This window comes from Pristiophorus japonicus, chromosome 18, assembly GCF_044704955.1.
Source record: "Pristiophorus japonicus isolate sPriJap1 chromosome 18, sPriJap1.hap1, whole genome shotgun sequence".
Taxonomy (NCBI): Eukaryota; Metazoa; Chordata; class Chondrichthyes; family Pristiophoridae; genus Pristiophorus; species Pristiophorus japonicus.
Window position 1 is genome coordinate 29,675,866 of NC_091994.1, and position 19,863 is coordinate 29,695,728.

A 19,863-nucleotide genomic window follows, 5' to 3' on the forward strand; every position below is an offset into this window, starting at 1 on the left:
GCACAGAGTGGGCTGAAGTCATGTAACCCTGAAGGTCTAGTTCACGGTCTCTTCAAGCACTGATTTTCAAGTGGTAGCACAGGATCATACAATCTGCCCTATAAAGATTGCAAAGGGGTAGAATTCTGTTCTTTCCAAAATGGAATCAAGGAAGCTCAATTAACCATCTTCCTTTTCATTTGCAGCAACCTTTCCACAGTTAACATCTACAGTGCTCAGTACAACAGAGACAGCAAAATCATCACCAACACAATCATCTTCCTCAGTGAGCACTACTGTGACATCATCCACAATGGAAACAAGTAAGACAAATCAATTATACAATACTTTGTGGGACAACAATTTGCAGTGCTCTCTTTTAATTCGTTGTTTGTTTTACGATGTGGAGTTTCATGTAAGAGAGCAAGTTGAAATTCTGTATCTTGAAACAAGAACCTGTATTTGTTACATCCTTGCACAATATGGATTGTAGAATTCATGTGCTGAAATGATTCTGTTCTTTGAAAAGGTGCATCCACTGCAGACACTTCAACTAAACCTGGGTCATCAGTAATAACATCTGCACAGGCAAAACATTCATCTGCCACTACAGTGCAGGCAACAAATTCCATATCAACAAGACCAAGCTCAGCCACACAATCATCTTCACCAGGAAGTACAACACTGACATCAGTTATCACTGAAACAGGTAGGATGGAAACCACTGCAGCACTTTGTCGAACACTATTTGTCACTGCAAGACTTTAAGAATTTCTGACAAATGGATTGAAAAGTTCACAAAGACTGATAATACTCTTTTATCACAAGGTGCGTCAAGTATATCAGCATCAACTCCATTCACATCATCTCCTGAAACAACTCCACATTCATCAGTGTCATCCATTGGTACAAGAGAGACAACAAATTCCCCACCAACACAATCAACTCAACTGACGAGAAGTACTGGGACATTATTCACAACTGAAATAAGTAAGACAAAGTCAATGATGCAATAGATGATGTACAATATGACATTCAGGCAAAAAAGATTATTCATTTTTTTGCTTTCTAAAGGTGAACCCAGTACAGTGCGATCATCTGCCTTTGAGTCATCTCTACTGTCAACATTGTCATCTTCTGGTACAGCAGTCACAACAAATTCTATACCAACACCACCAATTTCACCATCAGAATCATCTTCCCCAACAAGCACGACAGTGTCACTTGCTACAACTGAAACAGGTACGATGGAACTTATGTCACCGCACTTTGTGAAACTTTACAAGTAAGGTTTTTGAGTTAAGAATTTGTGAAATGTTGGATTCGAAGGCAACATTCCCCAATCCCATGCTCCAAGCAGTTAGACGTCTTGACGGAAGCGCAGGGCACAGAGAGGGCTGAAGTCCTGTAATCCAGAACATCTAGGCCACAGTCTCCTTTTTCAGTGATAGCACAAAATCACACAATCTGCCCTATGAATATTGCATAGGGGTAGAATTCTGTTCTTTCCAAAATGGAATCCACGAGAGCTCCAATAACCATCTTTTTTATTTGCAGCAACCTTTCCACAGTCAACATCTACAGTGCTATCATTGAAAAAAGAGACAGTAAATTCATCACCAACTCAATCATCTTCCACAGTGAGCACTACTGCGACATTAGCCACAATGGAAACAAGTAAGACAAAACAATTGTACAACATTTTGTGGGACAACAGTTTGCAGTACTCTCTTTTAATTTATTGTTCGTTTTACAATGTGGAGTTTCATGTAAGAGAGCATGTTGAAATTCTGTGTCTTGAATCAAGAAACTGTATTTGTTACATCCTTGCACAGTATGGATTGCAGAATTCATGTGCTTAAATGATTTTGTTCTTTCAAAAGGTGCATCCATTGTAGCCACATCAACTAAACCTGGTTCATCAGTAATAACATCTGCACAGTCAACACCTTCATCTGGCAGTACAGTGCAGGCAACAAATTCCATATCAACAAGACCAAGCTCAGCCACACAATCATCTTCACCACGAAGCACGACATTGACATCAGTTACCAGTGAAACAGGTAGGATGGAAACCATTGCAGCACTTTGTCGAACACTATTTGTCAATGCAAGGCTTTAACAAATTTCGAAAAGTGGAAAAGTAAAGTTCACAAAGAATGATATTACTCTTTTATCAAAAGGTGCGACAAGTATATCAGCATCAACTCCATTCACATCATCTCCAGAAACAACTCCACATTCATCAGTGTCATCCATTGGTACAAGAGAGACAACAAATTTGCCAACAACACAATCACCTCCACTGACAAGCAATACTGGGACATTATTCACAACTGAATCAAGTAAGATAAAGTCAATGATGCAATACATGGTGCACAATATGACATTCACGGCCAGAAAAACATTTTTTTTTTGCTTTCTGAAGGTGGATCCAGTACAATGCGATCATCTGCTATTGAGTCATCTCCATCATCTCCACTATCAACATTGTCATCTTCTGGTACAGCAGCCACAACACATTCTATATCAACACCACCAATTTCACCATCAGAATCATTTTCCCCGACAAGCACAACGGTGTCACTTGCTATAACTGAAACAGGTAAAATGGAACTTATGTCACCGCACTTTGTGAAACTCTACAAGTAAGGTTTATTCGTTAAGAATTTGTGAAATGTTGGATTCGAAGGCAACATTCCCCAATCCCATGCTCCAAGCAGTTGGACGTCTTGAAGGAAGCGCTGGGCACAGAGAGGGCTGAAGTCCTGTAATCCAGAATGTCTGGGCACAGTCTCTTTTTTCAGTGGTAGCACAAGATCACACAATCTGCCCTGTGAATATTGCAAAGGGGTAGCATTCTGTTCTTTCCAAAATGGAATCAAGGAAGCTCAATTAACCATCTTCTTTTTTATTTGCAGCAACCTTTCCACAGTTAACATCGACAGTGCTCAGTACAACAGAGACAGCAAAGTCATCACCAACACAATCATCTTCCTCAGTGAGCACTACTGTGACATTAGCCACAATGGAAACAAGTAAGACAAAAGAATTGTACAACATTTTTTGGTACAACGGTTTGCAGTACTCTCTTTGAATTCATCCTTTGTTTTACAATGTGGAGTTTCACGTCAGAGAGCATGTTGAAATTCTGTGCCTTGCAACAAGAACCTGTATTTGTTAGATGCTTGCACAATATGGATTGTAGAATTCATGTGCTTAAATGATTCTGTTCTTTCAAAAGGTGCATCCACTGCAGCCACATCAACTAAATCTGGGTCATCAGTAATAACATCTGCACAGTCAACACCTTCATCTGGCAGTACATTGCAGGCAACAAATTCCATATCAACAAGACCAAGCTCAGCCACACAATCATCTTCAACAGGAAGCACAACATTGACATCAGTTGCCACTGAAACAGGTAGGATGGAAACCATTGCAGCACTGTGTCGAACACTATTTATCACTGCAAGGCTTTAAGAATTTCTGACAAATGGATTGATAAGTTCACAAAGACTGATAATACCCTTTTATCAAAAGGTGTGTCAAGTATATCTGCATCAACTTCAATCACATCATCTCCAGAAACAACTCCACAATCATCAGTGTCATCCATCGGTGCAAGAGAGACAACAAATTCCCCACCAACACAATCAACTCAACTGACAAGAAGTACTGGGACATTATTCACAACTGAAACAAGTAAGACAAAGCCAATGATGCAATAGATGATGTCCAATATGACATTCAGGCAAAAAAAATTCTTCATTTTTTTTGCTTTCAAAAGGTGGACCATGTACAGTGCGATCATCTGCCTTTGAGTCATCTCCGCCATCTCCACTGTCAACATTGTCATCTTCTGGTACAGCAGTCACAACAAATTCTATACCAACACCACCAATTTCACCATCAGAATCATCTTCCCCGACAAGCACAACAGTGTCACTTGCTACAACTGAAACAGGTACGATGGAACTTATGTCACCGCACTTTGTGAAACTCGACAAGTAAAGTTTTTGAGTTAAGAATTTATGAAATGTTGGATTAGAAGGCAAAATTCCCCATTCCCATGCTCCAAGCAGTTAGACGTCTTGAAGGAATCATTGGGCACAGAGCGGGCTGAAGTCCTGTAATCCAGAACGTCTGCGCCACATTCTTTTCAAGCACTGATTTTCACTGGTAGCACAAGATCATACTGATATATCCTTGCTATACAGTATAAATGCACACGAGGCCCATGCTTGAGAGAAGGTCAGTCTGTGACCTGTCCTTCATTCCTTTGCACTCAAGTGATGAAGTGGGTGGAGCTTCCCCTTTTATACCTCAAGTTCCAGATTAGGAGTGTCTCCCACCTAGTGGTCATTGTTCTCACAGTGTACAATTTAGGTCAGCTTATACATGGGTTACAATGCTGGTTGAATACATGACATCACCTCTCCCCCAATGTCTTATTGGGATCAGAGGTTGAGTCTCTGTGGTGGTTTACGCTCTCTTGTAGAGCGCCTGAGTTGGGGCTCCGGTTGTTGGGCGCTGGCCTGAGTGTCTGCTGTTTGCGGTGCCTCAGGTCTATCCAGACTGCCCACAGTGATTGGGCTCTCCTCCACTTGGTTCCGGTGTTCGGTCACCTGTGGAGGAGTAAACTTGACATCGTGTTCTTCCTCTGCTTCTTCTATGGGGTTGCTGAACCTCCTTTTTGTTTGATCCACGTGTTTGCGGCAGATTTGACCATTGATAAGTTTAACTACCAGAATCCTATTTCCCTCTTTGGCAATCATAGTGCCTGCGAGCCATTTGGGCCCTGCAGCATAGTTGAGGACAAAAACAGGATCATTTACATCAATACATCGCGCCCTCGCATTCCTGTCACGGTCGTCGTATTGTGGCTGGCACCTGCTCTCGACAATTTCTTTTATGGTGGGGCGTATAAGGGACAGCCGGGTTTTGAGCGTCCTTTTCGTAAGCAGCTCTGCGGATGGAACCCCTGTGAGCGAGTGTGGTCGGGATCTATAGGCCAACAGGAGGCGTGATAAGCGCCTTTGAAGTGAACCCCCTTGGATTCTGAGCATTCCCTGTTTGATTATCTGCACTGCTCGTTCTGCCTGGCCGTTTGAGGCTGGCTTGAATGGTGCCGTTCTGACATGGTTAATTCCATTGCCTGCCATGAAGTCCTGGAATTCAGTGCTTGTGAAGCACGGGCCATTGTCGCTGACCAAGACATCCGGTAGACCATGGGCGGCGAACATTGCCCGTGGACTTTCTACCGTGGCGGAGGATGTGCTTGAATTTAAAATGTCACACTCGATCCATTTGGAGTAGGCGTCTACGACAACCAAAAACATTTTTCCCATGAAAGGACCTGCGTAGTCCACATGGATGCGTGACCAAGGCTTGGTGGGCCATGGCCAGGGGCTAAGGGGGGCTTCCCTGGGCGCATTGCCCAGCTGGGCACACGTGTTGCACCTGCGAACACAAAGTTCCAGATCTGCGTCTATGCCTGGCCACCAAACGTGTGACCTGACAATTGCTTTCATCATGACAATGCCCGGGTGCTCATTGTGGAGTTCTCTGATGAACACCTCTCTGCCCATCTGGGACATGATTACGCGGTTCCCCCACAGTAGGCAATCGGCCTGAATTGAGAGTTCATCCCTGCACCTGTGAAATGGTTTAAATTCCTCAGGGCATGCCCTGTACGTGGCTGCCCTGTCCCCATTCAGGACACATTTCTTGACTAGAGACAATAGCAGGTCTCTATTTGTCCAGACTTTAATCTGATGGGCTGTCACGGGTGAGCCTTTGCTTCCGAAAGCTTCAACAGCCATGACCATCTCAGCAGTATGCTCGGTAGCCTCCTCAGTCGTGGCTAGTGGGAGCCTGCTGAGTGCTTCGGCGCAGTTTTCAGTGCCCGGTCTGTGCCGAATTGTATAGTCATAGGCGGCTAACGTGAGTGCCCACCTCTGTATGCGGGCCGATGCATTTGCATTTATGGCCTTGTTGTCGGCCAAAAGGGACGTTTGGGGTTTGTGATCTGTCTCCAGCTCAAATTTCCTGCCAAACAGGTACTGGTGCATTTTCTTTACTGCATATACACATACGAGCGCTTCCTCTTCTATCATCCCGTAACCCCTTTCTGCCTGGGACAGATTCCTGGAGGCATAAGCTACCGGCTGTAACTGACCCTTGACATTGACATGCTGCAACACACACCCGACACCATAGGACGACGCATCGCACGTTAACACAAGTTTCTTACATGGGTCGTATAGTGTTAACAGAGTGTTGGAACATAACAAATTGCGTGCTCTATTAAAAACCCTTTCCTGGCTGTCCCCCCAGACCCATTCGCGACCTTTGCGAAGGAGCACGTGTAGCGGCTCTAGCAGCGTGCTCAATTTGGGAAGAAAGTTCCCAAAATAGTTCAGGAGCACCAGAAACGAACGCAGCTCCTTCATGTTACGGGGTCTGGGTACTCTCTGGATCACTTCCGTCTTGGATGCAGTAGGGCTGATCCCGTCTGCTGCTACCCTCATCCCCAGGAATTCTACCCCTGGAGCTAGGAAGACAAACTTCGTCTTTTTCAGTCGCAGCCCTACCCGGTCCAGTCTGCGTAGCACCTCCTCCAGGTTGTGGAGGTGTTCTTCAGTATCGTAACCTGTAATGAGGATTTCGTCCTGGAAAACCACCGTCCCTGGAATCAACTTGAGGAGCCTTTCCATATTTCGTGGGAAGATCGCGGCGGCCGAGCGAATCCCGAACGGACATCTGTTGTCCTCACACAACCCCTTGAGTGTTGTGATGGTGGTCAGCTTCTTCGACTCACTCGCCAGCTCCTGGGTCATGTAAGCTGAGGTCAGGTCCAATTTTGAAAAAAGTTTGCCACCGGAGAGCGTCGCAAAGAGGTCCTTCGCTCTCAGTAGCGGGTACTGGTCTTGGAGTGACACCCGATTGATGGTGGCCTTGTAATCACCACATATCCTGACCGACCCATCCGCCTTGAGCACCGGCACAATCGGGCTCGCCCAGAATTCGACTGGCGAGATGATGCCTTCCCTCAGCAGGCGGTCCAATTCGACTTCTATCTTTTCCCACATCACGTACAGCACTGCTCTGACCTTGTGGTGTACTGGTCTGGCGTCCGGGTTTATGTGAATCACTACCTTGGCCCCCATGAAAGTGCCGATGCCGGGTTGAAATAATGAGCCAAATTTGTCCAGGATCTGTGAGCATGATACTCGCTCCACAGAGGAAATTGCCTTGACATCGCCCCATTTCCAGATCATGACAGCAAGCCAACTCCTCTCCAGTAGTGCGGGACCGTCCCCTGAGACAATCCAGAGTGGCAACTTGTTCTCCGAATCTTTGTGGGTCATGACTACAGTGGCGCTGCCTCGCACCGGAATGATCTGCTTTGTGTAAGTCCGTAGCTGTGCGTCAATCGGCGATAATTTTGGTCTCCTGGCCTTGGACACCCACAACTTTTCAAACTGTTTGATACTCATCAGGGACTGGCTGGCCCCCGTGTCTAGCTCCATTGATACTGGGATGCCATTGAGGAGTACTTTCATCATTATCGGTGGTGTCCTGGTGTATGAACTGTATACGTGCTCCACATGAACTCGCTGAACTTCAGCTTCCAGCGATTTCCCCCAGTGTTCATTTCTGCAATTTCTGCAGGTATTTTGCTCATCTCTGCAAACTCCGGCTGAGTGTGTGCCTCCACGCCTCCAACATGAGCTGCTGTTGGAAACAAAAGATCTCTTGCCAGTCGATCGTCCCTGACTGCCCCTGTGACTGTCCTTGAGTGCGCCATTAACAGGTGTTGATGGCTCCATTACTAGCCGCATTATCCCTTGCAATGGCGTGAATCGCCGTTCAACTTGCCATTGTCTCTGTCGAACTCCCCCTCTGGCTTCGACTACATGTCGGGGCATGTCCGACTGCCCTTGTCTGCCTGGAGAACTGTGTGCTGCTTTAACAATGTTGAATCTCTGTCCCAACCATTCCTTAACACAGTACCTCCCGTCTGTTCTGCTAGTGGCCATGCTCACGTGGTTTAAATCCCAGTTTCTCGTCACCATTGATACGTCCTTACTATACAGTATAAATTCACACGAGGCCCATGTTTGAGAGAAGTTCAGTCTGTGACCTGTCCTTTATTCCTTAGCACTCAAGTGATGAAGGTGGGTGGAGCTTCCCCTTGAATACCTGAAGGTCCAGGTTAGGAGTGTCTCCCAACTTGTGGTCATTGTTCTCACAGTGTACAACTTAGGTCAGATTATAGATGGGTTATAATGCTGGTTGAATACATGACACATACAATCTACACTATAAAGATTGCAAAGGGGTAAAATTATTTTCTTTCCAAAAAGGAATCAAGGAAGCTCAATTAACCATCTTCCTTTTCATTTGCAGGAACATTTCCACAGTTAACATCTACAGTGCTCAGTACAACAGAGACAGCAAAGTCATCACCAACACAATCATCTTCCTCAGTGAGCACTACTGTGACATCATCCACAATGGAAACAAGTAAGACAAAACAATTATACAATACTTTGTGGGACAACAGTTTGCAGTGCTCTCTTTTAATTCATTGCTTGTTTTACAATGTGGAGTTTCATGTAAGAGAGCATGTTGAAATTCTGTGTCTTGAAACAAGAACCTGTATTTGTAACATCCTTGCACAATATGGATTGTAGAATTCATGTGCTTAAATGATTCGGTTCTTTCAAAAGGTGCATCCATTGCAACCACATCAACTAAACCTGGTTCATCAGTAATAACATCTGCACAGGCAACACCTTCATCTGGCAGTACAGTGCAGGCAACAAATTCCATATCAACAAGACCAAGCTCAGCCACACAATCATCTTCACCAGGAAGCACAGCACAGACATCAGTTGCTACTGAAACAGGTAGGATGGAAACCATTGCAACACTGTGTCGAACACTATTTGTCAATGCAAGGCTTTAACAAATTTGGAAAAGTGGATTGAAAAGTTCACAAAAAATGATGTTACTCTTTTATCAAAAGGTGCGTCAAGTATATCAGCATCAACTCCATTCACATCATCTCCAGAAACAACTCCACAATCATTAGTGTCATCCAATGTTGCAAGAGAGACAACAAATTCCCCACCTACAGAATCACCTCCACTGACAAGCAATACTGGGACATTATTCACAATTGAATCAAGTAAGACAAAATCAATGATGCAATACATGGTGTACAATATGACATTCACGGCCAGAAAAACATTTATTTTTTTGCTTTCTGAAGGTGGATCCAGTACAGTGCGCTCATCTGCTATTGAGTCGTCTCCGTCATCTCCACTGGCAACATTGTCATCTTCTGGTACAGCAGTCACAACACATTTTATATCAACACCACCAATTTCACCATCAGAATCATCTTCCCCGACAAGCACGACAGTGTCACTTGCTACAACCGAAACAGGTACGATGGAAATTATATCACCGCACTTTGTGAAACTCTACAAGTAAAGTTTTTGAGTTAAAAGTTGTGAAATGTTGGATTAGAAGGCAAAATTCCCCAATCTCATAATCCAAGCAGTTAGACTTCTTGAAGGAATCACTGGGCCCAGAGAGGACTGAAGTCATGTAATCCTGAACGTCTGGGCCACGTTCTCTTCAAGTACTGATTTTCAATGGAAGCACAGGATTACACAATCTGCCCTATGAATATTGCAAAGTGGTATGTCATGTATTTAACTGTCATTGTAACCCATGTATCAACTTACCAGTTGTACACTGTGAGAACATTGACCACGAGGTGGTGAACTTGTGGGAGACACTCCTAACGTGGTCTTTCAGGTATAAAAGGGGAAGCTCCACCCACCTTCATCACTTCAGTGCTGGATTAAAAGGTGCTGGTCACAGAATGACCTTCTCTCAAGCATGGGCCTCGTGTGCATTTGTACTGTATAGTAAGGACATATCATTGGCGACGAGAAACTGGGATTTAAACCACTCGAGCATGGCCACTAGCAGCACAGATGAGAGGTACTGTGTTGGTGATGATTGGGATGATTTTATTGAGAGACGACAGCAAAGTTTCGTCACTAAGGAATGGTTGGGACAGGATTCGGCCGACAAACGCAGGTCTCATCTCCTGACTGTTTTTGGATCCAGGACGCTCTCCCTTACGAAGGACCTTCTAGTGCCAGAGAAGCCGGCAGACAAGGCTTTTGAAGAGCTCAATAAGTTGATCGAGGAACACTTTAAACCAGCGAGCAGCATGCACATGGCGAGACACCGGTTTTATTCGCATCGGCGGCGAGAAGGGCAAAGTGTTGCAGACTTCGTGGCAGACCTCCGGTGACTGGCGAGCCTTTGTAAGTTCCCAGATGCATGCAGAGCGGAGATGCTGCGAGACTTTTTTATTGAGGGCATCGGGCATGCTGGGGTTTTCAGGAAACTGATTGAGACCAAAGACTTGACCCTGGAAATAGCGCCTTTGATGGCCCAGACATTTATCTCAGGGGAGGAGGAGACCAGGATGATGTTTGACAAAATTTTGGGTTTAAATGCAGCAAATGGACAGGGAGTCAACATTGTTAACATGGCACACAATTCCCCAGGCAAACAGTGGCAATCGGACATGCCCAAGCATGTAGTCAAATCCAAAGGGGGAATTCAACAGAGACAATGGCCAGCTGAACGGCGATTCACGCCATCGCAAGGGACAATGCGGCCAGTAATGGGGCCATCAACACTTGTTACTGGTGTGCTTCAAAACAGTTACACAGACAGTCAGAGACGATCGACTGGTAATGGGCCTTTTGTTTCCAACAACGGCTCATGTTGGAGGTGTGGAGGCAAACACACAGCCAGAGCTTGCAGGTATCAGCAATACACCTGCAGAAATTGCAACATCAGCAGTCACTTGGTTCGTATGTGCAGGAAGCCTGCAGCCAGGTTGATGGACGAGGAGGATGGGGCGATGTAAGCCTTACGGGGCCAAATGGACACTGGGGGAAATCGCTGGAAGCTGAAGTTTAGCGAGTTCATGTGGAGCACGTATTCAGTTCATACACCAGGACGTCACCGATAATGATGAAAGTGCTCCTCAATGGCATCCCAGTATCAATGGAGCTAGACACAGGGGCCAGCCAGTCCCTGATGAGTATCAAACAGTTCGACAAGTTGTGGGCGTCCAAGGCCAAGCGCCAAAATTATTGCCGATTGACGCACAGCTACGGACATATACAAAGGAGATCATTCCGGTGCTAGGCAGCGCCACGGTAGTCGTCACCCACAAAGATTCGGAGAACAGGTTGCCACTCTGGGTTGTTCCGGGGGACGGTCCCGCACTACTGGGGAGGAGTTGGCTTGCTGTCATGAACTGGAAATGGGGCGATGTCAAGGCAATTTCTTCTGTGGAGCGAGTATCATGCTCACAGATCCTGGACAAATTTGACTCACTATTTCAGTCCGGCATTGGCACTTTCATGGGGACCAAGGTAATGATTCACATAAACCCGGACGCCAGGCCAGTACTCCACAAGGCCAGAGCGGTGCCGTACGTGATGCGGGTAAAGATAGAAGGCGAATTGGACCGCCTGCTGAGGGAAGGCATCATCTCGCCAGTCGAATTCAGTGACTGGGCGAGCCCGATTGTGCCGGTGCTCAAGGCGGATGGGTCGGTCAGGATATGTGACGATTACAAGGCCAGCATCACTCGGGTGTCACTCCAAGACCAATACCCGCTACTGAGAGCGGAGGACCTCTTCGCGACGCTATCCGGTGGCAAACTTTTTTCAAAATTGGACCTAACCTCAGCTTACATGACCCAGGAGCTGGTGAGTGAGTTGAAGAAGCTGACCATCATCATGACACACAAGGGGTTGTTTGAGTAGAACAGATGTCCGTTTGGGATTTGCTCGGCTGCCGCGATCTTTCAACGCAATATGGAAAACCTCCTCAAGTCGATTCCAAGGACAGTGGTTTTTCAATACGACATCATCACGGGTTGTGATACTGAAGAACACCTCCGCAACCTGGAGGAGGTGCTACGCTGACTGGACCGGGTAGGTCTGCGACTGAAAAAGGCGAAGTGCATCTTCCTAGCTCCAGAGGTAGAATTCCTGGGGATGAGGGTAGCAGCAGACGGGATCAGACCTACTGCGTCCAAAACAGAAGCGATCCAGAGAGCACCCAGACCCCATAACACGACGGAGCTGCGTTCGTTCCTGGGGCTCCTGAACTATTTTGGTAACTTTCTTCCCAAATTGAGCACGCTGTTAGAGCCGCTACATGTGCTCCTACACAAAGGTCGCGAATGGGTCTGGGGGGACAGCCAGGAAAGGGCTTTCAATAGAGCTTGCAATTTGTTATGTTCCAACAATCTGTTAACGCTATATGACCCATGTAAGAAACTTGTTTTAACGTGCGACGCGTCGTCCTATGGGGTCGGGTGTGTGTTGCAGCATGTTAATGCCAAGGGTCAGTTACAGCTGGTAGCTTATGTCTCCAGAAGTCTGTCCCAGGCAGAACGGGGCTACGGGATGGTAGAAAAGGAAGCGCTTGCATCTGTATATGCTGTAAAAAAAATGCACCAGTACCTGTTTGGCAGGAAATTTGAGCTGGAGACAGATCACAAACCCCTAACGTCCCTTTTGGCCGACAACAAGGCCATAAATGCAAATGCATCGGCCCACATAGAGAGGTGGGCACTCACGTTAGCCGCCTATGACTATACAATTTGGCACAGGCCGAGCACTGAAAACTGCGCCGATGCACTCAGCAGGCTCCCACTAGCCTCCACTGATGGGGCAACAGAGCATGGTGCTGAGATGGTCATGGCTGTTTAAGCAGATCAAAGTCTGGACAAATAGAGACCCGCAGTTGAGAGCAGGCGCCAGTCCCAATGTGACTACCATGATGGGACTGTGAGGGCGCGATGTATTGATGTCAATGACCCTGTCTTTGTCCTCAACTACGCTGCAGGGCCCAAATGGCTCACAGGCACTGTGATTGGCAAAGAGGGGAATAGGATTCTGATAGTTAAACTTACCAATGGACAAATCTGCCACAAACACATGGTTCAAACAAAAAGGAGGTTCAGCAACCCCATCGAAGAAGCAGAGGAAGAACATGATGTAGAGTTCACTCCACCACAGGGTGACCGAACACTGGTACCAAGTGGAGGAGAGCCCAGTCACTATGGGCAGTCCGTACAGGCCTGAAACACCGCAAACAGCAGACACTCAGGCCAGCGCCCAACAACTGGAGCCCCAACTCAGGCGCTGTACAAGGGATCGTAAACCACCAGAGAGACTTAACCTGTGATCCCAATAAGACTTTGGGGGGGAGGTGATGTCATGTATTCGACTGTCATTGTAACCCATGTATAAACTGACCTAAGTTGTACACCGTGAGAACACTGACCACTAGGTGGTGAACTTGTGGGAGCCACTCCTAACCTGGACTTTCAGGTATAAAAGGGGAAGCTCCACCCACCTTCATCACTTCAGTGCTGGTTAATAAAGGTTATTGGTCACAGAGTGACCTTCTCTCAAGTATGGGCCTCTTGAACATTTATTCTGTAAGGACATATCATCCACAGCACACACCCGGGTATAATAATGATGAAAGCGATTGCCAGATCCCACATGTGGTGGCCCGGTATCGACTCTGACTTAGAGTCCTGTGTACGGCAATGCCGCGTGTGTACTCAGTTGAGCAACGCGCCCAGAGAGGCACCACTAAGTTTGTGGTCCTGGCCCTCCAGACCATGGTCGAGGATCCATGTCGACTATGTGGGCCCGTTTCTCGGTAAAATGTTCCTGGTGGTGGATGCTTTTTCAAAATGGATTGAATGTGAAATAATGTCGGGAAGCACTGCCACCACCACCATTGAAAGCCCGAGGGCCATGTTTGCCACCCATGGCCTGCCTGACATACTGGCCAGTGACAATGGGCCATGTTTCACCATTGTCGAATTTAAAGAATTCATGACCCGCAATGGGATCAAACATGTCAACTCGGCCCCGTTTAAACCAGCCTCCAATGAGCAGGCAGAGCGGGCAATACAAACAATCAAACAGAGCCTTAAACGAGTCACAGAAGGCTTACTCCAAACCCGCCTGTCCAGAGTACTGCTCAGCTACTGCACGAGACCCCACTCGCTCACAGGGGTGCCCCCGGCTGAGCTACTCATGAAAAGGATACTTAAAACCAGACTCTCGCTGGTTCACCCGATGTTAATGCGAATGTTCCCTCCAAGAATCACTCGTCACTCTGGGTCGGTTCCATACATCAAAACGGTTTATTACTCCGGTGGGGAGATGAAGCCACTAGTTCATCCAGGCACCTCTCTCCGCTGAACAAAGGATTTCATGGATTTTTATATGTCTTACAACAGTTTACTACAGTTACATCAGCCCATTTCGGCTGGACACTATCCAATCATATTGATTATAGATTACATATAGATTCAATTAGACCAATAGAATTGGTCTCTAAACATTAGGTGGCTGCGTAATCACCTCATGTGTTGCTCAGAGTTACTCATGGTCTTGTGACATTATCCAGGACCCCCGCTACCTTATAGTACTGTCCTTGGGTAGTTTCCTTATCTTAATCCTGTTACAGGAGTACTATTGTTCTATCATTCTACCGGGACATCTTGTCTGGGGCCTGGAAGCCTGTTGAATAGAGATAGCTGCTGAGCTCGTCTTTTCTGTGTATTCCTGTGTAAGAAACAGCAATTATCAGTAACGAGGAATGTGGCCCCTTCTGTTTGCTACACTCCCTTGGTGCTTTGCTGCATCACTGGCAGCCATCTTCATACATATCCTGCCACCATTTTACACATGCATATTTAATTCTAACATTATGCCACAGGTGCCTTTGCTCTGGAAACGCTCTCCAACAATCCCCCCTTTCGGTAAAGGGGCTAGTCCTAGCCTCCTGAAACCAACACTAATTTATCTTATATCATTTATGTTTTTGTGTCACCTGGTACTCTCTGCTTCAATGTGCTGGCCAGTCATGCGATTTCAGGAGTCCCAGTTGTTTAGATCAAATTGATACAGTTCGAATCGTCTCTTTCGCCTGCCACATAGACTTCCTTGCTTATCTGAGCTTTGGTGCTAATCCTTCGTTGTTGTGCATAATGTCTGCAGGACCGGCAAGCCTTGACACCCCATGCTAACGCTAGGACTAGCTGTATTCTGACCAGTATATGTGATATAATTCGAATCCAGGGGTGGATGTTGACATTCATCCCCCAGTTCCAAACCCTCCTCCACTAACTCTCATCCTGCAGCTCTGTGTCGGTGTCTTTCTCCAGTATCTCAATCTTTGTCCACAGTTGGTGGTAGAGTTTGATAGACTGGCCGACTCTGAGTCTTAGCTCCCTTACTACTTCCGCTAAATGAGGGATAGGGGCCTGCTCTGGCTCGTCATAGTCCTGCAGGTGATCATGGAGCTGGTCAGTAGTGTTAATGATCTCGCCGTCTAACTTGGGTAATGCGGGCTAGCCCGATAGTAACAGGTCATAGGGGTATAAAGCAGAAGTTTGGTTGCGAGATCTGGCATTGCAAGCCGTTATACTGATATGAGCGTTCCATGGTGGAAACACAGTATCTCCCTTTGCCTCCGTACCCGGCCTGGGCAAAATGTGTAGGGACAGGTACTATTTCCAGAAAGCATCCATCGGTTCGATTAAAACCACACTCATCTAATTCTCCCTGTCCCACCGGATGGGGGCACACCGTAATCTCACCCCTCTGTTTGCACCCTGTCAGGGAGACGCCATATGACGTGTTATCTCTACAGATAGCGGAGTCTGCAGTTAAGTAATAACGGAGGGAGGCATTGTCGTGTACGACCCCGATATCCTCTAGTTGATAAAAGGGAAATGGTCCTGAGTCTCGTGTGACTATAGGGATCATCAAGACAATCCCCACTCCCGCAGTTGTGCCCATCTGACAGTTTGGGATCGCTGGGTATACTCTGGTTAGTCCCTTCAGAGTGCAGTTATCCAGTGTCCCCTTCAGCTTGGCTAGCTGAGCCAGATGTGAGCTGTCTATCCAGTCTGGTACCTCCCCACTTTGGATCTGATCTAGGTTGTGTCGTATCTGTCCCACCATTTACAAACCATAAGCGTGACAGAGTTGCCCTTGTCGGAGCTTTCCGGCATCTTCCTTTTCTCTGTCAATTAGACGATTCATTGTTTTGGCATGTGTCTCGATTATTGAAATTCCATCTAACTGTATCTCCATACCTTCCCTTCCTAGGTCGGCTTGGTCTTTCTGATTCTGCTCTGCCCGCTCTAGTAGTTCCCTCATTACCCCTTTAAGTTGTTCCACCTTTTCATTCAGCCCTTGTATATCCAGTGAGTTTACTATGGAGGTCCCGGTATTAAAACCGGGAGAAGCATCATTCACTATTCCTCTCTTATCCCTGTGCACCTGCTCTTGTCCTCGGAACCTACTGGTGCCCATGGCATCGGCAGCCTGCTGTACTACAACCTTACTTAATACACTATACATCTTCCTTGCCTGTTCGGTACAATATTCTGGCATTTGTATGCCTGAAATATTGATCAGAACCGGCACAATTTCATGCTTAACATCATCAAATAATAGTTCACCTTCGTTAAGCAATACAATCCCGTTCTGCGGTCCCATTGTGGTTGAAGGGCATTGTAACATAGAAACATAGAAAATAGGTGCAGGAGTAGGCCATTCGGCCCTTCGAGCCTGCACCGCCATTCAATGAGTTCATGACTGAATATGCAACTTCAGTAAGAGTTCGGGCGAGGTGGAGGTCGCTGTGGGGCGCTATGTTGGAGGTGGTGAAAAGCATTTGTACAAAGATACAGCGGCTGCTCCTTCCTCCTCATAGTACCCACATATCCCCACCCCCTTTCTGTACGTGCCCGCCGGGGCATAACAGGGGGTGTGCAAATTATCCCGAAAATGCGCTTATCAGGTCCCCGGGCCTCCTCTCTTCTGATACAGTTGACCCTAGTGTAATATCTGTAAGCTTGTAATGTTTGTAGCTCCACACTGTGGATGTGGACGTATTGTGTACTGCAAGTGCATAGTTAATCATTAAACAGAATGAGGCAGTTTCCGGAGACTTCCGAGAAAGCTGCCTCCATGTTAGTAGCTGTGTGTGCTTGTGCTCTGTGAAGATATCACAGTTGGCGACTGAGATGGGACTTTTCGGATGATTTAAAGCTTAATTTTTGTTGCTGAAGGATTCATCCAGCCGACAGAAAGACTTTGGAAGTTTCTGTCTTCGAAAAAAAGCTACAAAAATCCAAGGTAAAATACAGCACACGGTGTGAACAGCTAGAGGTTAAAATGACGGGTTTATTGGGACATTTGGGTGAATATAGACATGACCAGGAACGTTTTAAAGCATATGTGGATCGGCTAGAAATGTATTTCACTGCAAATAACATAATCGAAGTTCCAGACAATGCAGTCCAGAACCAGGCTGTGTTGGAACATAAGAGAGCGATCTTCTTATCGGAGGCAGGTCCGGCATTGTACGAAACCCTTGTAAATCTGCTTGTGCCTGACGAGCCAAAGGACACAATGTTTAAAGAGATTTTAATGAAGCTGGAGCAGCACTATAACCCCAAATGGTTAGAAATTGCTGAAAGCTATCGTTTCGGATTTGGAATGAAAAGGCAGATGAAAGTATCGGTGATTACATCACAGCATTAAAAAAGCTTTTGATGCATTGTAATTTTGCAAACTTTCAAAACCGAGCATTACAGGATCGTTTTGTTTGTAGGGTTAAAAATGATGCAATCAGAAGGAAGTTATTGACGACGGATGACTTGACTTTTGAGATTGCTTGTCAGACAGCGAGGTCGATGGGCATGGCCGAACAATATTCCCAAGAATTAAATAATGATTACGGTTGTCAGTCAACCGAGGTAAATCACCTGCAGGTTCAAAGTAAAAGACGGGCATGGCCGAAAGTCTCAGAAACTGGAAATTCTACCAGAGCGTCGAAGTCATGCGATAGGTGCCTGGGACAACACATTGCTCAAAGTTGTCCATACGTGAAGGCAGAGTGTTTCTTCTGCAGAAAGACTGGGCATCTGGAGAAGACATGCTGACTGAAGGGTAAATCAGCTTTTAAAGCTATGAGTCCAGCGTTCAAAGCTATGAGTAGAAATCCCAAGAGACTAAATAGCTACATCGCATGGAAGAACAACAACAGGACGAGGAGATGTTAGAGTTACACGTCATCAGGAGCACGAGGTTAACGGACAGCGATTCGGGAAGCATCAAAATCCACATAGATGTTGCGGGATTCAAGATACCAATGGAAATTGACACGGCTGCATCCGTGAATGTAGTACCGGAGTCACTATATCGTGACAAATTGCGTGATTTTCAACTAGAGAAATCCAAGATAGAGCTGCGAGGCTACTCGGGAGAGAAAATTCCTGTAGTAGGTCATATCACCGTACCGGTGAAATATAAAGATCAATTTCAGAACTTGCCTCTAATAATAGTGAAAGGAGACAAGTCTGCCTTACTAGGAAGAAATTGGTTGAGCTCACTGAAGCTCGATTGGAGTAAGATTTTCTGTGTGGAAGTGAGATTTTCATCCACGGATGAGGTTATCAAGCAGTATCCGAAGGTGTTCTGCGAAACGGGCAGTCCGATCCAAGGCTTCAAGGCGAGTGTCAGGGTACAGAAGGACGCTCAATCGGTTTACTACAATGCCATACCATATGCACTCAAGGAGAAAGTTGAGCAAGAACTCAAAAGACTAGAGACTGAGAACATTATTTGTAAGATAGATTGATGTAATTGGGCTACACCCATTGTTGTTGTACCTAAGTCCGATGGTAAGGTAAGATTGTGTGGTGATTATAAAGTAACCGTAAAGCAGGTTCTAGAGGGTAATGTCTCCAGTACATTGCCGAATATAGAAGATTTGTTCACAACACTGACAGGTGGTCAGATCATCTCAAAACTGGATCTTACGAATGCCTACTTACAGCTTGAACTAGATGAGGAGTCCAAGTCATGTTTGACTATAAATACTCATCTAGGCCTATATCAATTTAATAGTCTTCCGCCCCCGCCATATTCCAAGGGGTGATGAACCAGATTTTGCAAGGTATTGAAGGGGTAGTATGTTATTTGGATGACATACTAATTTCAGCACCAAATAGGCAAATTCATAATAACATTTTGAATTAAGTCCTCAAATGGCGAGAGAAGCACAGAGTACGAGTGTCTGCTCATAAGTGTGAGTTATTTAAAAACTCAGTGGAGTACTTAGGGTACAGAGTAGACAAAGATGGTTTATATCCAACCATGGAAAAAATTGGATGCAATTAGAAATGCACCCACTCCCAGGAATGTCACTGAACTTTGTTCATTCTTGGGTCTTTTGAACTATTATGGGAAGTTCCGACCAAATTTGGCTACAGTATTACATCCACTGAATGAACTTTTGAAAAAACAGGCCAATTGGAAGTGGTCAAAAGAATGCGATACAGCATTCAAGGAGTGTAAAAGCAAATTGATAGAGAGCACCATGTTAGTTTACTTTGACATATCCAAGGAGATTAAGCTAGCATGTGATGCCTCTCCATATGGAGTTGGGGCAGTAATCTCTCATGTATTAAGTAATGGGGAGGAGAGACCAATTGCTTTTGCTTCATGCACTTTCAGTGCCAGTGAGAGTAATTATGCGCAAATTGAAAGGGAAGCTTTGGCATTAATTTTTGGGGTCAAGAAGTTTCACAAATACTTGTATGGTCATAAGTTTACCATCGTTACGGACCATAAGCACCTAACAGCAATCCTCCATCCAAAGTCCCCAGTTCCAACCTTAGCTGCAGCCCGAATGCAGAGATGGGCTTTGATT

General features: G+C 45.9%; 1 protein-coding gene across 1 annotated transcript in view; it reads left to right on the forward strand.

Moving 5' to 3' along the window:
• LOC139229008 (mucin-3B-like) overlaps positions 1–15,361 on the forward strand; it is a 102,660-nt gene extending 87,299 nt beyond the window's left edge. The window contains exons 257-274 of the mRNA XM_070860672.1: positions 186–302; positions 509–688; positions 808–969; positions 1,054–1,221; positions 1,537–1,656; positions 1,863–2,042; positions 2,163–2,324; positions 2,408–2,584; positions 2,901–3,017; positions 3,224–3,403; positions 3,523–3,684; positions 3,770–3,946; positions 8,395–8,511; positions 8,718–8,897; positions 9,017–9,178; positions 9,263–9,439; positions 10,536–10,772; positions 15,213–15,361. Of these exons, the coding sequence (XP_070716773.1) occupies positions 186–302; positions 509–688; positions 808–969; positions 1,054–1,221; positions 1,537–1,656; positions 1,863–2,042; positions 2,163–2,324; positions 2,408–2,584; positions 2,901–3,017; positions 3,224–3,403; positions 3,523–3,684; positions 3,770–3,946; positions 8,395–8,511; positions 8,718–8,897; positions 9,017–9,178; positions 9,263–9,439; positions 10,536–10,772; positions 15,213–15,361 (2,924 nt within the window). The remainder of the gene's footprint in view (positions 1–185; positions 303–508; positions 689–807; positions 970–1,053; positions 1,222–1,536; positions 1,657–1,862; positions 2,043–2,162; positions 2,325–2,407; positions 2,585–2,900; positions 3,018–3,223; positions 3,404–3,522; positions 3,685–3,769; positions 3,947–8,394; positions 8,512–8,717; positions 8,898–9,016; positions 9,179–9,262; positions 9,440–10,535; positions 10,773–15,212) is intronic.
• Positions 15,362–19,863: the final 4,502 nt, after the last annotated feature.